Source organism: Lycorma delicatula, chromosome 4, assembly GCF_047948215.1.
Source record: "Lycorma delicatula isolate Av1 chromosome 4, ASM4794821v1, whole genome shotgun sequence".
Lineage (NCBI taxonomy): Eukaryota > Metazoa > Arthropoda > Insecta > Hemiptera > Fulgoridae > Lycorma > Lycorma delicatula.
This window is the reverse complement of record NC_134458.1, coordinates 77,389,904-77,408,448: the sequence shown is the minus strand read 5'-3', so window position 1 is coordinate 77,408,448 and position 18,545 is coordinate 77,389,904. Positions and strand designations below refer to the sequence as shown.

Here is an 18,545-nt window from a genome sequence, read left to right as displayed (position 1 = left end):
TGCCGTGAAAGAATGTCATAAAGATTCGCCTACGTGAAATTGCACATCAAGCACCCACTTTTTGTCCGTGCGGAGGAGACTCGTGCGGCTGATGTGGATTTTCCGTGCACCAAATGCGTGAATTTTGTGCATTCACGTGTCGATCAAGGTGGAACTATGCCGTGTCAGACCGAAACCGATCATCGAATTCTTTCCCAACTGGCGTTACAGATAACATGAACCGCTGACAGAAAGCTACACGTTTTCCAGTGTCTGCAGGCAACAACACGAATTCTGTGCGGATGCATCCGTAAACACTTGCGCAATGCTATGAGGACACTACCAACGGAGAAACCAGACTTCTTGGGACTAACAGAATACGCAGCTGGCATGTCGATCAACTTTTTTGGTGTTAGCACTTTCGGTCGATCAATTTTGGCTGCATCTGCCACATTCCCTGTCTCTTGGAACTTGTCGTACAGCCGCTTGATGGAGGACTTGTTTGGTGCATCTACACCGTTTTTTTCTATGAAGGCATTCTGGGTCTGGGCATAACTGGCACATCTACATCCAAATGTATTGGAGACAATGAATATTCTCTGTTGCATTGTGTAACCCGTTTTTCCTCAAACCTACAAAAAAAGGAAGGAAACATTCCTCTATAGGTTGCGTCACTTTTCGAACACTCTTTAAAAACACAACAGTAAGCAGATGTTTTTTCAGATGAAAGGTCGATACATCAAGATCTAGCTGTACTAGTTGAATTTTAATCCTCCAGTTCTACGGATCGTATGTTCTGTCTCCCGAGCAGTATTGTTGGATTCTAATTAACAGAAAATCCCTGGATTGGCAATCCTAGATCGTAACACAGTTACATGTTTATTTTTAGTTCACAGTCAAGGGAAGCAGATATCTACTGATCGTAACTAAATAAAAATGCACCAGATGTGTTTAGGAATTATAACGAGTGTTATTCGAATGAAGACTTCTCATTTTAGAACACTGATTACAGAAAAGGCAAGAATTAGGGACAAATTATAATTTCCAATAATTTTGTTTACCGCGCTTTATTGTTGATTAGATGTATTAATAAGTACCTAAAACGCATTTTAAATACCGTATGGAAGGGCCGGACTCTGTGGCAAGAGTTGTAGCGTCTCGACCTTTCATCCGGAGGTCCCGGGTTTGAATCCCGGTCGGGCATGGCATTTTTACGGGCTAAAAAATTGTCATTTCATCTCATCTTCTGAAGCAATACCTAACGGTGGTCCCGGAGGCGCAAAAAAAACCTTATGGAATAAGAAAACAATAGTAGTAATATGGTATCTAAAAAAACTGCAACATTGTTTTTACTGTCTAGTTTTTAAAATTTTTTAATTTCTAATTGAAGGATTCTACTCTTGCTTAACGTATAGAAAAGAGGTATATTCAATATAACCAGGTCGAACAATGATTGGTTTTTCAAACTTAAACGAATAGTAATATTTGATACTCTTGACGATAAACTTTCAAGTTTAGTTTAAAATTTGAGGTCCAATACGTAATTTTTATGGTTAATAAACAACTAGACGTAAAAAGATGTAAGTACACAGTCGGATGTTACGGGAATCCCAAGTGAGAATTTTTTCTTCTTCCCGCCTACAAATACCGGTTCTGTCTAGTCCAACCTTCATTTTATAACATAAGAACAACGTTCGCCCAAGTTAAATGGATAAATAGCTTATGCGGTTTTATAGAAGTGTTTGCTATTTCTTAGTTTTTTTTTTCAAGGCAACAAAAATGTTATAAATGCAAACGTGGAATTTCAGTTGGTATTATTCGACAATACAGGTTTTTATATATATATATATAATTTTTCAAGTTAATTATAACGTAACCAAACGTTAGCTCCGATCAACTCGGCACTTAACTCTAAATTTGACAAAAATTGTATCTATTTTGGCGTTCGTTGTACAATCCGGTAAAAGATAAAACCGATAAAGGATCCGGCAAAACAAAAAGATAGATATACAAAAAACTCTGAAAGGCTGACTTTTAATCCTGTACATCATTCGGCCTTGGTGTAAGGCAACATCAGATATAACTAAGTATGGTTTAAAAAGCTGGAAAAAAATATGCTCCGATACACGTATAAAACAGTAAAATTTATTTTAAGCTTGTGTTGGCGTTTTCTTTGTCTGTTTTTGCATCGTATTATGACATGCATAACTATATATATATATATACTGTGATCACAGATTAAAAGGACAGATATAAATAGAAGAAGCCTTCAAGAGATCTGTTTACTAAATTTTATTCGACCAATAAATTGTTAACGTCTAAACACCATACGTTATTAATGTGGTTACAACATTTTCTTTATAAAGTTGACATTCGACGAGTATTACTGACGTTTTCTATCAAGAAATTTTGTCATTATGTTCTCTTATGAGACCTAACAGCGTGTTTAAGTTTTCACTTCAGTAGTACACGATATGAGAAAATGTATATTTATTGTTTCATAGAAAACAGTACCTTCTTCAGCTTCTCAACATATTTTCTTTTCGTCGCATAATGTATATTTGTCCAGCATTTAACAGCTATTCAGCGAATGTATAGTATTTAAATGTATTGATAAAGTAATAATTTTTATTTACTTCTATGAATCTATTAATTTTAGGGCTGTAATTTACGACTATACGCTTGCATAAAGTCGTACGTTTAAAAACTTAAAAATTAAGTCTGCCGTTGTAATCGTAATTTTACTATTAAAAAATTTATCAACTCCATATTATCTTAATACTTTTTCTCGCGTTTCATTATTCGATTTCAATAATTAAATTTACGTTTGTACTTAAGTTGCCGCCTAAGTATTTATCATTATAACATTAAAGTCACATTATGCTAACTATATGAAAGCGTAAACAGTTGAAAGTTTGTATTATTTAAAAAATTTTAAGTTATTAGTGTGTTAAAACTATCTTAGCATTAAATTACAAGAGCTAGTGAATTTTTGTAACCGCTGTCGCCCATGTAAGCTGTTTGATTACAATGAATAATTTTTTTAAATTATTGCGAAGGTGGGAATCTGTAAAAAAAAGTAAGCGGACAGTACTTTAGCGATTGTAATACTGTAATTTACACTTTATTTTTATTGACGAAATTGAGCACACTCGGTTGATCGACTTCGGTGGTGCCTTCTCTTATTCGTTTACGGGTAAGGAAAGAAGTAACTTAACCGAAGGGAGCAATCGGCTAAATAACTTCTTTCCGTACCTGTACCACACACTCTTTTTATTATTTTCCTTTCACTGTTACATGCATGTTAAATATTAGTATTATTAAAAAAAAAAAATTAACATTTTCTTAAAACTCTAGTAATCTCTAAGATCGGTAGTTCGATTTTGACAACTGTAAAAAAAATTTAAGACTTATAAATTTAATTTCTCAGAAATTGTGTAATCTATTACAGAACACGATTTTATTTCGGAGACGGAACTTATTTTAAATATCCGCTAAACTTGATTTATAATTTTACAAAATACGAGGTAAAGGTTCAACAAATATCTGAAAGATCGTGACTAAGAGTAAAAATTAAGATTAAAACTGAAATCTCATATAATTTATAACTAACTGAGAATCGTGAAATTCTCTCCAATAAAATACGGTGGTGCGTTGTTTTGTTGTTTGTACTCGCATTCTTATTTTGAATGAAAAGCTTCTACGCTAGATCGCAGCACATACAATTTTATTGAAAGATCGTTTTACCAAAGCTTTTTCTAAAATGTTTCACTTCTATTTTTATTTAAAATATTAAGCTAATTATTTTGAATTTTTTGTCTGTATTATTGTTGTTATAATTTAAAAAATGGTGTTTATCATACAACAAATTTTAAAATAATTAACTCAATATTTGATGTATACTTAAATGGAGCGGTAGTTTTCATGAAAGCACTAGTTTAAGTGCATCAGAATTAATAGTACATAACAAAACAAAAATAAGCTGAAAACTTTTATTATACTTACTATTTTTTTTAATTTTGTTAAAAAAAAAAGCTATTGCAGACATAAGTTTTTGAAATTCTATAAAAATAAATATATACCATATGGAATAAATTATAAAGTAAAAAAATGTACTGTTCATAGTACACAATACAATTTATTTTTTGTCATCATTATTTTTCTTCATTTTGACTGTTTTTTGGTATTATAATGTTTTTATTATCTAATTTTTGTTTGTAAATATTATCTAAAATTATATTTGTGGTTTGGGGATACAAAAGGAAAACATTGGGGTTAGATCTATGTTAAAAAACCATAACTTAAAATCTTACTATATGGTATATAAATGCGAAAGTTGTCTGTTTGCAACAGCAAGCAGACAAACGCCAGAACCAGCCAACCGATTGCTTTCAAATTTTCAGGATACATTTGTGATCTCAGGAAAGGTTTTAATCCACAGATTGAGACCCTAACCCCCTCGGAAGTGAATTTGTGAATTTTCATTAAACAAAAAAAAAGTAACCTTTTATTTTATTATTATATTTCTGTAATCAATGAAACAGAAATATAATAAAGTAAAATGATTAATTTTTTTCTTTGAATATCTGCAAAATATTTAATATTCTAACAACCATGAGGATAACGAATGCGTCGGGGTCCAGGGGGTGAAGCCCCCTGTCTCGACGATCGGGCGTGCGAAGCGAGTCCTGACCGGCTAGTATTTTATAAAATATAATTTTTAGGTTAAACCAGTTTAAATTGAGAGATAAGCCTGATGTAATGAGACCTATATGTCAGAATTTTGGTGTGTAACTCGTAGACTAACTAAATGTAATGAATGTATTGAAGTTGTGAAGAATTTACTCTTATTTAGTAGTGAAAGATACTTAACCAGTAGTTTTTGATATTTCAGATGTCATACCTAGATTTATATTTATTTTAAAAATATTGTATTGCATTTACTTAAATTGTATTGTATTGTAAAATACTTATTGCATTTTACAATAAGTAAATATATGTGAATTTTAATGTAACAAACGACATCCGATTTTACAAAAGCTTTTCGCTAGAAATTACTGTGATAGTTTTATTTTTGCAGGAAACTGACAACGTGCTTTTCTTTTTGTTACAATCATAAAACGCGTAAAATGATAACTATGTTCGCCAGCTGGTCCGTAGTTGTTATACAGTAGTAACTGATATAATGTAATTAATGTATAACTAATTAATTAATGTATGTAACTAATGTAACAAATCTTTGTTTGGCTCTTTATAACATAAATTAATTCTTGCATAATTCACGTCATAACAATAAACAATTGATCGTCACAAATACCGCTATCACTATAAAAACATGAAATAATTAAATAAATTGTTTATTTAGCAATTATATTAGATGTCTTGTTAATAATAATAATTAGGCTAAACACTAATTAGCGAGTAATTAATTAACTGTAAATAAATCACGTTTTTGTAATTAATTGGTTAAAAATCTTTTTAATTAAAAAAAAAGAATGCAAATAATTTTTTGCATATATTTATCAGCGTTAATCTCAAGAACCTCTCATCTGATCTAGAAAATACAAATGCTAATTAATAAAACAAATCTTTTAACAAACAAAACGTATGTCATTGTACTAAGCTGTTTGTTGGATAAGAGATGAGGAGAAGTCTCGATTAATGCTAAGCTGAAGAAAGTACTACATGTTATAAAAAGTTTATATCATTTTAACCTCTGAACAGTGCACGTTTTTATCTGTCTGTCAATGTCCGTACTATATGCGTACGCGTGTATGTAGGTCGATGCTTCTACATGTATTTTGTTTGTTTGTAATATGAACCGGATGGTGGTAATATTTAACTGATTGTCATCAGTCATTTGATTAGCTCGCTACACTATTTTGATTTTTTTCCTCTTCTGTGCTAATCATTTAATGTTATAGCGTAGTTCTATCTTTTAATTTGCTAAATCATATCGTTTCATTATTAGCTGCTTTGTTTTTTATTTTTATTTTTACTTTGCCTTACAATTATTGTGATCTACACTTTTGTACATTTTTATTACATATTAACTACCTCGGTGCCTTAATAAGTTTTGATAGAGAAATAAAAACTTGCACTATCCGCAGGTTAAAGTAGATAAAAACGTTATTATATGAATTTTTTTTCCATTTAGCGGGTTAAAGAAAATATTTCCTTATTTATTACCTTAATTTTGTTTGCTGAGAATTTTCAATAGTTATTAAATTTCCTCACCCAAAACGTACAACATTCTTTAATAACATCACGATTAAAAAATCTCTATTGTTTGTTTTCTACGCCTTTATATAAAGTGCTACAATCACCCTATACAAAAATATTTTAAAGAATTCCTCAATCATAATAGCTAGGTTTATGTTTGACATTACCCTTTATTTTTAATTAAAAATTCAATCGCTCAATGAAAATTTCATCAAAATTCGTATCATTTGTAATCGCTATCCAAGAAGTTTTTTAACTTTGCTAGATATATAATAGCATTTTATTCTATTGTAACTTATTTTCACATTTAATTCCTTTCTACCAATGAATTCAAACCCTTCCTTTTTAAGTTACTGCTATTTTTAATTTCAACTAAAACATCAACGCATCACTCGCTGATTATTTTATCAATTCTTAACTGATTTTATGGCTGGAACCCTCGATCAAAATTCCGTCAAATCTTTTCTGCAAAAACTAGATTAAATGTTATTTGTAATCCTTGTATACATTTTTTTTAAATTAAGGGAATAAATCACAAGGAAAATAATCTTAAGAGAGGATGGAGCCCACTTAAGTAAAATTTAAAAAATAACCGTTTGAAATTTTATTCTACTTAACTTTCTTTACAAACAGTTTTCGCTAAAACGCATCTTTGAGCGTGAAAAATCACAAATTCATTTCATTAAAGGTAGATCGGAGCCCCTACAAAAAATGTTAACCAAGAGTTTTTTAATAATTTTATTTGGTTTTTTTGTCTGAATATTTAAATAATATTTAAATGCATCAGAAGCTTGTAAGTGTCAAAAAAATTATTTTTTATTATCAATGGGGGAAAGTCGTCTATAAATATATTTTATTCAATATATATATGATTTCAATCGAAAAGTTAAAATAAATTTTCCCAGAAATTTTTTTTCTGTAATTATATTTTGGTTGTTTTTTATCTGATGTGTGAGTACACGGACACACATCTAGTTAACAGGATTTATCGTATCGTTTCTTTGTGTACTTAAAAATATGCTTGAATTTTGTAAATAAAACAACAGCCCTTTCCGACTACGTTGTTATTTTTGTACGCTTTCTTGTATTTCAATGACGTAATCTTTTTACGTTTTATATTAAATAATAATTTATCGATAATATTATATATTTTCTAAAAAAATTCCTTTAACCTAAGCGTTTTCCTTTTTTTGTAAACATTAACTAGATCCGGATATTACAGGGATTTTTATTGAGATTCACTGTACCAAGGATGTATTCCACTATTACCAGGATTTCCCCAAATCCATGTACCCTTATAAATAGGTTAAAATAATGTACATAAAATTATTATAAACTGCGAACTTGATTTGACGGTAAAACGCCTTAAAGTTAAATTATGTCATAGATGCTTTATTTAAAGGTCGTAATATAACGAGTTGAGAGTTTCATCAATAATTACAGTAGCTTTAATGCATTTATTTACTCGTATAATTTAATAATTTTCTTATTTATTTATCTCGAAGTAATCGATTTATACGAGGTGATTTTCTGTTTCTAATGTAATTCATTAACTTTGTTTATAGCTATTACAAAGAAAGATTTATTACGATAAAAATTGTTATTATGAAAATAAAGTTTATTTTTTTATTAGAGTTTTATCGATATTCTCAAAGGTAACTTCCTTCATTTATCCACAGTAATAAGACCTTTAATTAATAAATTAAATATCCTAATTTTAAAGACCTTTATAAACAAACAATTTTTTATTACCTTCTATGATTTTTTACGTTAAAATTGTATTTTAAATTACATCCATCGTAATTTTAATTTTTTTTTTCCATTCTTGAAAGTTATATCGGTAAGGAAAGGAACTTGTAACATAATCATATCCAACTTCCTACATTCGATTTCCTTAAAATTCATACGCGAAGGTCGTGCGTATATGTTTCCATCTATTTTTTTTTTTAATGTTAATATATAAAAAAGTTTTTTTGTGTACATATTTCAAGAATCATTGACCTAATTGGGAAATTTATTTCACAGTTGAAAAAATTTTTCTTTGGGACGAAAACAATTTACGTATCATTTTGTCGAGTGTCCTTGTACTCGTAGATATGGAATCTTTAGGTGAAAAACCTTTACTTCAAGATTGTTTTAAATATTATTTTTTTTTTTTAATAACATAATTGTTTTTCTTTGGCTAAATAGTGTAAAAGTTTTCTACGTTGACGCGAGGTCCACTTACGATATGATTGAGATTTTTAATTTTTGTTCACTTGGCGGTCTGATGGAAAAATGAAAGCCGTATTATTATTTTTTTATTAATTTTAATTTACTCAGTGTGTTAACGACAAAATGTGTTTTGTTATTGATACACTAGTGAATAAAAATTAAAAATCTCAACTCGCACCGTAAATGGACCTCGCATCAACGTAGGAAACTTTTACACCGCTTTATATATATATAAAGCGTAAAAATAATTAACCATTATTGAAATTAAATAAAAATATTTGTCAAGGTGAATCTCAGCCGTGATTTATACTTTTTAATTTGAGCCCAGAATTGTATGCACTTCTGTCCGTGACTTTGGACTTACACTTTGGTGCGATGGATTCATTTTTATTTTATATTACTGATTTTTTGCAATTGATTCCTTGCATCCTCTACAAGTGTAACAGCTACTTAAAATTCTGATCAACCGGCTTAAATATATATTACAACAAGGATTGCTTTTCCTCGAGAAATTAAAGTTCTACCCGAAAATTAATATAGGGTTTCTATTAGGAATTTTGTACATCCGCGAATAATGACAAACTTTGCCGCTTCGTAACTGAGGATAAAACTACCTACGGTTTCAATGTGTTTAAAAAAAAACAGATGAACATTTTATATCAACAGTTTATAAAATTTACATAAATTATTTTTTCCAGCACTACCGGTTATACTGAAAGACTTTTCTTTAATCGTAACACCGAGCGAGTTAAGCGGACGTTTATAGGACTTTTATTAAAAGTATAAAATTTATAATAAAAGTTACAATTTTATCGTTTTCGTATACCTGGTTAAAAATAAATACATTGCACTGCTGAGTTTTTAAATAAAGATGTATTAGGGTAAGGCTATAAAGCAGAATAGTCTTTGTTATTGTAAGATTAATTTAATTTATTCAATTTTACTGTAAACAACCTGTATCGTGTAAAATAAACAAAAACGTTTTGTATAATAGATAAATAAATTAGCCGTAACTTAGGGTTTATTCCGTGGAAAAAATGAATAATTTTTCATTCATGACCTCAGTATTATAAATGAGTTGAGACTCTCTCGAGTTCAAGTCTGTGGTAATCGAGCGAGCGAGCGCATAAGTAAGAGATAGACGATGAAAAAGTTGAAGAACCTTTGAGATAGAAAGGAATGTATTACCTTTAAATTATTACCTGAATTCGAATAAAACCCATTTAAATAACCGCTTGCCATTTTCATAACTGTTGTTGTATGAATTTTTATTTCCTGTTAATGAAGTTACGCTTGAACTTGAAATATGAATTTTTAATTTTTTATTATTGTAACTTACAACCGGTCTTTTTATTCGGTTTATGATAGAAAAAAAATCAACATTGTGGTTTTTTGTGTTGTCAATGAAGTAAAATAATTTTTGGATTACGTGCCAATTTAGCGTATTTATTTTATTAGAATAATTTAAAAGTTTTCCATTAACTGGATTTATTTTTGTGTTTCTGAAGAATATTTTCGCTGAGAGTTCTCCTTTTCAGAACGGATTTTTTTAATGTAACAGATTAAATAAAAACATAATTAAATTTTAAACTTGTAGAAATTTATGTTTACTATTTCATTCGTTGAAATAAAATGAATTATCCTGCTGCTATTACACTCTATTAATAAATAATGAAACTATTATTTTGGTATACTCTTATACTCGAAATCTTAATTTTAGATCGTTATTTCCTTAAACCAGTCATCATGAGCACAAAATTTACCGGTTTGTTAATTACAGTTTATAAGATATAGATGCGAATTGCTAAAGAGTAGTATTCGTGGATCCTTGCTAATTTTATTACTTAACAGGACTAACGATAAACAGGATTCAACGACAAAAATTCAAAAATTGTTATCGATGGATTTTAACTATATAAGTTATTAATACAGATAAAATTGTTACATTTACTCATTGCCTTTTTCGTATGATAAACCTTTTAAATGCGACCAAATTGATTTAGTTCCCGACAAAATCAAACCGAATTGTTTTATAACGTTTAAATAAATAACCTTTTCATCATTAATATTCATCAAATACCCTGAAATAGAAAAATATCTTCTATTTGAAAAATAATAATAATTCAAATGGAGGATGCAGGGAAAAATATAATTAAAAAAACGCATATAATTTTGGGCCACATATTTTGCGGTAATAAATGGAGATTGCCTTAAAAGCTTATATTAGAAAAGAAAAAAAAACTTTAAAAAATCTTCTTATAAAAAAAATAAAACCCTTCAATAGAGGTTTTTGAAATATATGTTTAAAATATATGTAATATATCCTCAACGAATCTGTTCTCAAACTGATGGGCTCTTTTTTATCTTGTACATTTTTTGTTAACTAAAATTAACTATTAAAATTGCTTAGGATACGCGCGCATGCGTGTGTGTGTTAATTTATATGATTTAATATAATTTACGAAGAAAGGTTTCAAATTTGGTATCAGAAATGACAGCTTTCACTCCGTTTTTGTACGTAGAAGTCTAGGTACAATGGAAAACTTAATATTTTCATTTATTTTTATGTAAAAATACAACAGGTGTTTAGCATGATGGTCTCTTGAAATAGCTTTTTTATCATTGTAATAACTAAAAATAAATAATTTTTTTCGATTAGCTGTAAGTTTAATAGCTGTTGTTACGTAACGTTTTTCCTTTGTTTATGACATTGATTTTTTTATGCGAAGCATTATGATTAACTCACGTGTCGGTTAAATATTGTCACTGTAACAGTTACAAGTTATCTTGTTATTTAATATACATTTTTATATATAAAGCCGATCTATAATTAAAGTTCATTGCAATTTTACTCGTTCTTTATTCCTTCTGTAAACTTGAAATTAATTATTCTTTATGTAATAAGCTGTTAGCGAAGGACATTATTATACGGTAATTTTTATTTAACGACTATTTAAATGTTCAATTTTTACGGAAGTTTCTAGAACTTTTTTCCTCATAAAAGTAATTATTTTGTTAAAACATAAAATCACTGTCAGTCGTTAATTTTTTTTTGAAATTAATTTTTTGTTTAAAAAATAAAGATATAAGAAATAAAATTTATGGGTCGGTAGTCTGGCTGCAATCCGGTTTTAATTCCATAAATAGTTTTATTTTTTGTTCATAACTGTTTAATGAATTTTATGGAAACATTATTATGGAAAAATTAATTAAGAACTATGTTAGTGTGCATGATTACGTAGGAAATATTTCAATTTATAAACAGATTACAACTATTGTTTAAAATGAACAGCGATTTAAAAAAAATCAGTAAAGTTTGTTAATTAATTGAAGGAAATAATTATATTAAACGCAAAGAATAATATATAGAGAGAGAAGTAAATAGAACAAAACAATGAGTAATTAGTAGTATATGTAAATGGAAATTTCAGTATGCGTATAAAAAGGTTATATAACGTGGAATATACCAAGAATGTTCAAGGCTGTTAGATTTATGAACTTGCTCAAGCGGGTTTTTAAAAATGTAAAATGACTTTTCGGTTTTTTTTTAAGAATAGAACACTAAGCTCGCTGTCGAAGTTAAGTATGTGAACAAGTTGCAATGCAAGTAAAGTCTACCTTGATCACGTGGCAACGTATATAAATATAAAAACTAAAATTATTTTCTCTCGACCGATTAAAACTTTATCTCATTAACTGAAATATTTTTTTTATTTGTATTTTTCATCGTTGAAAGTACGGTCATTTTTGATAATGTTTGTGTCACACAGTGATACTTGATATCACTGTGTTGGCGCTAAACAGACAAGTTCAAGGTCTGTGCTGTGTGCTACGCTTATGTGAAACAACTGCGCTCTTTTCTAACAGACGGTTAAGATTCCCAGAAGTTTTAAATTCAATTCTTCTTTCTTTCTTCACAACCCTTATCGTATTGTTAGTTAAAGTTATGCTATTATTTACTAATTCTAATAGTAATGTTAAAACAAATAGTTCAACGAGAAAAAATTTCACTGAGAGCCGAAATAGCAATTGTTTTTAAACAGCCACTATACTGAAACTCACTAATGGGATTTATTAAAGTACTTAAACGACATATAAAATTCTGTTCTTAAATATAAACTCAAAATTTTATACATCTTAATGAAATTATAGAAAGTTTAAATTGTACCACTGGGAAAGCAGGGGAAAACAGGGAACTTTTGAAATGTAATTTTTCGTAATTCCGACAGGATTCGTTTAAATTAATTATAACTCGTAGAAGTGACCGTAATAATAATAATAATAAAAATAATAATAATAATAATAATAATAATAATAATAATAATAATAATAATAAAAAAGGAAGTTTTAATACGGTATAAAACTTTTTCTTTTTATCAAGTGGTTCATGAGATGTAACTCTTCAAAAGCTAGTTTATTTCTTTCGTGAAGTACACATCTATATCTACTATTATATAAAGAGGAAGAGGGTCTTTGTTTGTTAATGATAAACAAAAATCTACTCGAGCAATCGCAACCAAATTTTTACCCGTTTCTTGGCATAACTGAGAAGGTTGTAGATATATTTTATCTCGGAAAAAAAAATGTAGTAGCAGAGATTTGCCGGTCGAAGCACAAACTTTAATGAATTGAATTAATGAACTGTGAGTCTCTATCACTGTGTGAGCTGGCTTTGAACTGAATGATTCGAATCAATCGAATGAATAATATGATAAAAATTATAGAATTAAATTTACATTAAATAAGATAATATTATATAAATTTAAAAAAATTCTGTTTAACAATAATGAGCTTCCCGTGGGGACTGCGTGTGAAGCTATAGTTGTGAGGTATGCGACTAATCACCATCAACTGGTAAAAAATGAGGTGCGCCTGGAGCTGTGTTTTGGGAGGTGCAATGGGGTGCTCTTATAATATCTCTGCTAATAATCGTTCGATTTTCAAAATTCAAACGGATTTGTTAGTAGGTTGAAAGCTAGCTTTTGCATGCATCAGGTACAATCTCGATCTAACAGATCACGGTTGTTCGGAAATGTTATATATTTTACGTAGTATTTTACTTTACGTAGAGTACGTTTTTATTAAGCTTGTGTGTGTGTGTTACTTGTGATGTGATTTAAATGAGCTATCACAGACGTCGTAAAATATTATGTGACTAGATTTATATACTTAATTTATTTATTATGTAAAATATTTGGTTGCATTTAATATACTATTTACTGCGGCTGGACACAGTAAAGTAGTTTGCGAATTATAATTTGCTGATATAAATTTAAATAAGCCTACTACACTATTGTAGAATAAAAGTAATCTTACATTACCGATATAAGTAAGCAATAAACAAATTATTTTGTTAAATTTAAAAATAATTATGTATTTTTATTCACTTAAACAATAAACAATAGGTACCTGTATAGTTGCTGCGAGTTACAAATAAGATTAAATCTATCCTTGATCTTTTTTTCTTTCTAATTAGTTTTCTTTAATGAAAAAACTTTTGTATTAATTTATGGTTTTTTTAAATTTTATTTGTAAGTGCAAATATTTAAAGTTAATACATTAATAAACGTACATATCCCGTTTAAAAGGGTGAATAACACTAATTTCTTATCATCGTTAATCCTCTTATATAATATCCAGCATGAAAAGCACTATTATGGAAAGCTATTTTGAGAGAAAAAATACTTAACAGAATTTTACAAATAAAAAAGAATTTCAATATTAAGTTTTAGTAAAAATTGTTTATTTTTCGTATTTTTATTTAATAAATCATTGATTTACAAAATCGGGAATTAATCAAGAAAAAATTTCGGGAAAAGCGTTTTCTATTGAAAGAAGCTCCAAAACAAAAAAGAGTAATAACGAGGGGAAGGAAAAAAGCCAGTGAGATTAAGAGGAGATTAGCAGAAAAGATAGTATGCTAAGAAAGGTGTTAATTATGGTTTGTAGTTGGCCGAAACATAAAAAGAATTCACGTTGAATTATTAATTTCAGTTTAATAATAAAAGCACATTTTACGTTTTATTTAGTTCTATTCACATGAAAAAGTAGATGAGCTTTTAACACATTTATTTACTATTTGAAACAACGGTTACATCGTATTACAAAGTATCTTACACATGAAAATGTTGGTAAGACCTATAATGACGCACGGCTTTCAGACACTACCAGTCATAGTAAAGCAGATGAAGAAGATGAAGGTGATGGAGATGTGAACGCAAAAATAGTTAAAGGGAGTGACGAGAAGGAGAAGCATAAGAATGTAATCCATTGAGAAACGACCAAGTCGGTTCCTATCGGCAGAAAGGTGCAGAAATATACGCCGAAATGGTTTATGTATGTAGAACAAAGGAGTGAAGATTATGTTGGAAAAGGTAAAGTAGTGTGGAAAAGAAAGGACGACCTAGTTAAAATTTAAAAAAAAATTAGGATCTATGAGAGAGAATAAAGAATTGAGGAAGCTTAGGGTAGAAAGGAATGTCGGAGAAGATGCAGTTAAAATTGAGATCGTTGATCCTATAAAACTTGTGACAAGATGAAGATTAGAAGTTAAGTAGTATTACACACTTGAGTAATTATAATTCATAGTATTTTTTACTTACCATTTCGAAAAACAAATTGTATGGGTCTACCACGATGAGAAATGATCCGAATGTTAGGGCAGATAAGCCAATAACCAAGGTAAGGAAGACACCTGTAACAAAATAAAAATTAAAGTTATTGAATGTTGCAGTTTCGTTAAAATTTTGGCAAAATGTTTGTTATTTTCTTCTTGAATATCTAATATAAATATTATAAATCATTTTATTGTCTTTTAACTGTAGTAGACCGTACAGCGCAACCAACACACACACACACACACACACACACACACACACACACACACACACACACACACACACACACACACACACACACACACACACACACACACACACACACACACACACACACACAAACAAACAAACAAACAAACACAAACACACAGACAGAGAGAGAGAGAGAGAGAGAGAGAGAAAGAGAGAGCGAGAGAGAGACATACCGATATGCGCATATCGATGCGCACACGCGTATATAGTTAAAATCTCATCGATATGAAAACTCTGCAATCGATGTTTGTTAGTCAATTCTCTTCTAGGTTAATCGTCAAACTCCTTCACTAAAATGATTTATGTAAAATATATTTGATTTAAAAGTAGATTACAGATAATTTTTAACGGTTCAAAATTTGTTTTCAACTGATTTTAAACCAGTTTCTTTCTAATGTTTTAAAAGAACATTTATGCAGCAAACAACGAGATTAAAAAAATTATTTTTTGAAGTTAATAAATTTTATAACTCATTTCCTGTTTTTTAAAGGTTTTTTTGGAAATCTCTTTTGTAGACTCTCTACAGGTACGAAAGTACCTGTAAAGAAAGTAAAATACAAAAGTTTTTTACCTCCTCAGAGAGTTACAAAGTAAGGAAGTAATTCTCAGAATTTAAATGTTTTTGCGGTAAACTTCGAGCTCTAAACTACGCGTATTTTCCGATGAACTTAAACCGGATAACAATTTACAAACACAGTAAAAGAGCAAGAAAGAAATTTTCCGTCTCAAAAATTCATCAAACAGCAAATGTCAATACCCCAAAGTCTTTGATCAAAATCTTAGCGATTCCAGAAAAATAATAAGACATAAAAAAAATACAGAACATAAATTTTGTATCTTCTGTTTACCTTAAAAATGTATTGTTTCATTTTGCCATAGATTAATCGTCCAGTTTCCCTTTTTAAAATTTGGAAAACATACAACTCGAAATTAGTTTGATCTTTATGTGTTACTTTTATATATATATATATAATATATATATATATATATATATATATATATATAATTATAGCATTAATTATTGTTGGGCGCCTCCTTGAAATACGTTTTTCAACGAGTAACATTTTCTTTATCGATGAATCAGACAAAATAGATCTGTTTCTTTTATTCTGTAAAGTTTTAAAAAAAAATTATGACTACCATGAAATCTAACCTCTTAGCTAGATATATAAAAATAATAGCAAAAGGCAATAAGAATAATCACAAACTTCACAAGATATAGCAGTTCTTGTGGGATAACTTTAAAAAAATGAAACTTTTAAAATTTAAAAGTCCTTTTATATTTTTTTTATTTATCTGTGTTCGTGTACAGAATCAGGAATTAATTTGATGTGCACTATCTTGACCGTGATGTTGACACTAAATTATCCGAGTTACACTTTTTAAAACATGCAAAACCTCTATTTTCAAGGAGTACGGGGATAAAAAAATTCAACAAAGTCGTAGATTATTTAAAAACTAACATTAACTTAAAAAGTTTTAAAAGATATATAAAGAGAAAGCTCAGCTATAATACCGGTTCGATCTATTCACGTTTCTTTTCTGGACTTTTTTTTGTAAATTTTTACAGCTCAGTTACCGAACAGAAGACGCTTATTTATGAAGCAGAATAAACAAGAATAGTCTTGTGGCGAACCAACTGGAGTGGCTACAGTACTTCTTTTAATTAATAACTAACTTTTTTCGTATTTTATCAAAAATTATAAGTATATTTCAACCTGTACTTAACGGACCTACCGTATTATTTTATTGCATAACAAATATTTTATTGTTTACACAGAATTTAAAGTTAATAATTTCAATTAAAATATTGTATAATAACTATATCGTACACTTCATCTAAATTAGGTAAATATAATACAGTATAAACATGTATTAAACTTCCTTTGGATAATTCTGAATATAAGTATTTAAATACAGTGTGATCATTTTGCGGAGCACATCATGATACTATACACTATATTTCCACTATGGACTATGGATGCTCGCATTTGATTTGATTCACGGAATCTAGTTATGCATAACTGGTAATTTCTTACAAGTGTTAGAAATGTTCACGATTTTCCTGAAGGCAGATTCGAACCCTCCGCACCATATTTTTTGATACCCTTCGTAGGACATCAGGGCTGATGGAATTCATCGCTGCAGTAATGGCTCGCTCCAGGTCTTGTAGAGTACGTGGGTTTTCTCGATGTACGCGGCCTTTAAAAAAACACCAGAGAAAGAAGTTTGGTGACGATAAGTAAGGGGAACGAGTGGACAGAGACTTTTTGAGATCACCAAACATTTCTTCCAAAACTTCCACGGTGTTTTTGAATGTACAGCATGTTACCCCGACTTGTTGCAGGTAATAATAGCGTTCATAAAGCTGAAGAAGAGTTACAATTGCATAGTTATATCCTGATTTGTCGGACTGTCAAGGGTTTCATAAAAAAATTCGGTCCCGTTATTAGTCAGGAAATCACACAAATCATATTAGTCAGGAAATCAGGAAATCGCTCACCAAACCTTCTTTGAGTGCAGTGACGATTCGTGTAATATGTGTGGCTTTTGGTCGACCAATATCTGTTGTTCTGACTATTGATGTAACCGCTAAGGTGAAATTACGCGTCATTACCCAAAAAACACACTATCCGGCATACCCATCCCATTAAATGATATGCGCGATAAAATGGATGCACTGTATTTTAAAATACTTTAAATTATTTATTAAAAATAATTTAATTATTTCAGATAAAACACTAAATTATTCTCCAAGGGAATTTTAATACAGTACTAAGTTAGTATATCAAACTATATTAACTATTCTGAGTAAGTTATACAAATGAATTATTAATTTTTAGAACTATTAATTTAAATGTATAAATTATATATATATATATATATATATATATATATATATATTTTTATTATTACTTTTATTATTATGATTTTTGTTTATAATTTCCAGTGTAAATAATGTATTGTTTAATGTAAATCAGATTGATAAAAAACAAGTATAAATCATAGAAGAAATTTTCAAACTTAAAATATAAATTTTTATACTATTATACTGTTTAGGATTCACTAAACTAATGCTGTTATTATAACGGCCAAACAAAAAAAAAAAAATACATTAAGTTTTTATTTAATTATTCGTGTGTATGGGAGTATCGCATGCCAAGCCAATATATATACTTTGTGTTTTTAGGTTCTAATTTTCTATTACACGGATTGTACTGAATATCGTGGTGGGAGGAAAACGAGGCGTTTTATTACAAT

General features: G+C 29.2%; 1 protein-coding gene across 2 annotated transcripts in view; it reads right to left on the bottom strand.

Moving 5' to 3' along the window:
• Positions 1-18,545, bottom strand: part of LOC142323574 (scavenger receptor class B member 1-like) — a 223,831-nt gene that overhangs the window by 35,511 nt on the left and 169,775 nt on the right. For both annotated transcript variants that reach the window (XM_075363392.1, XM_075363391.1), the window contains exon 2: positions 15,018-15,109. In XM_075363392.1, coding sequence (XP_075219507.1) covers positions 15,018-15,109 — 92 coding nt within the window. The remainder of the gene's footprint in view (positions 1-15,017; positions 15,110-18,545) is intronic.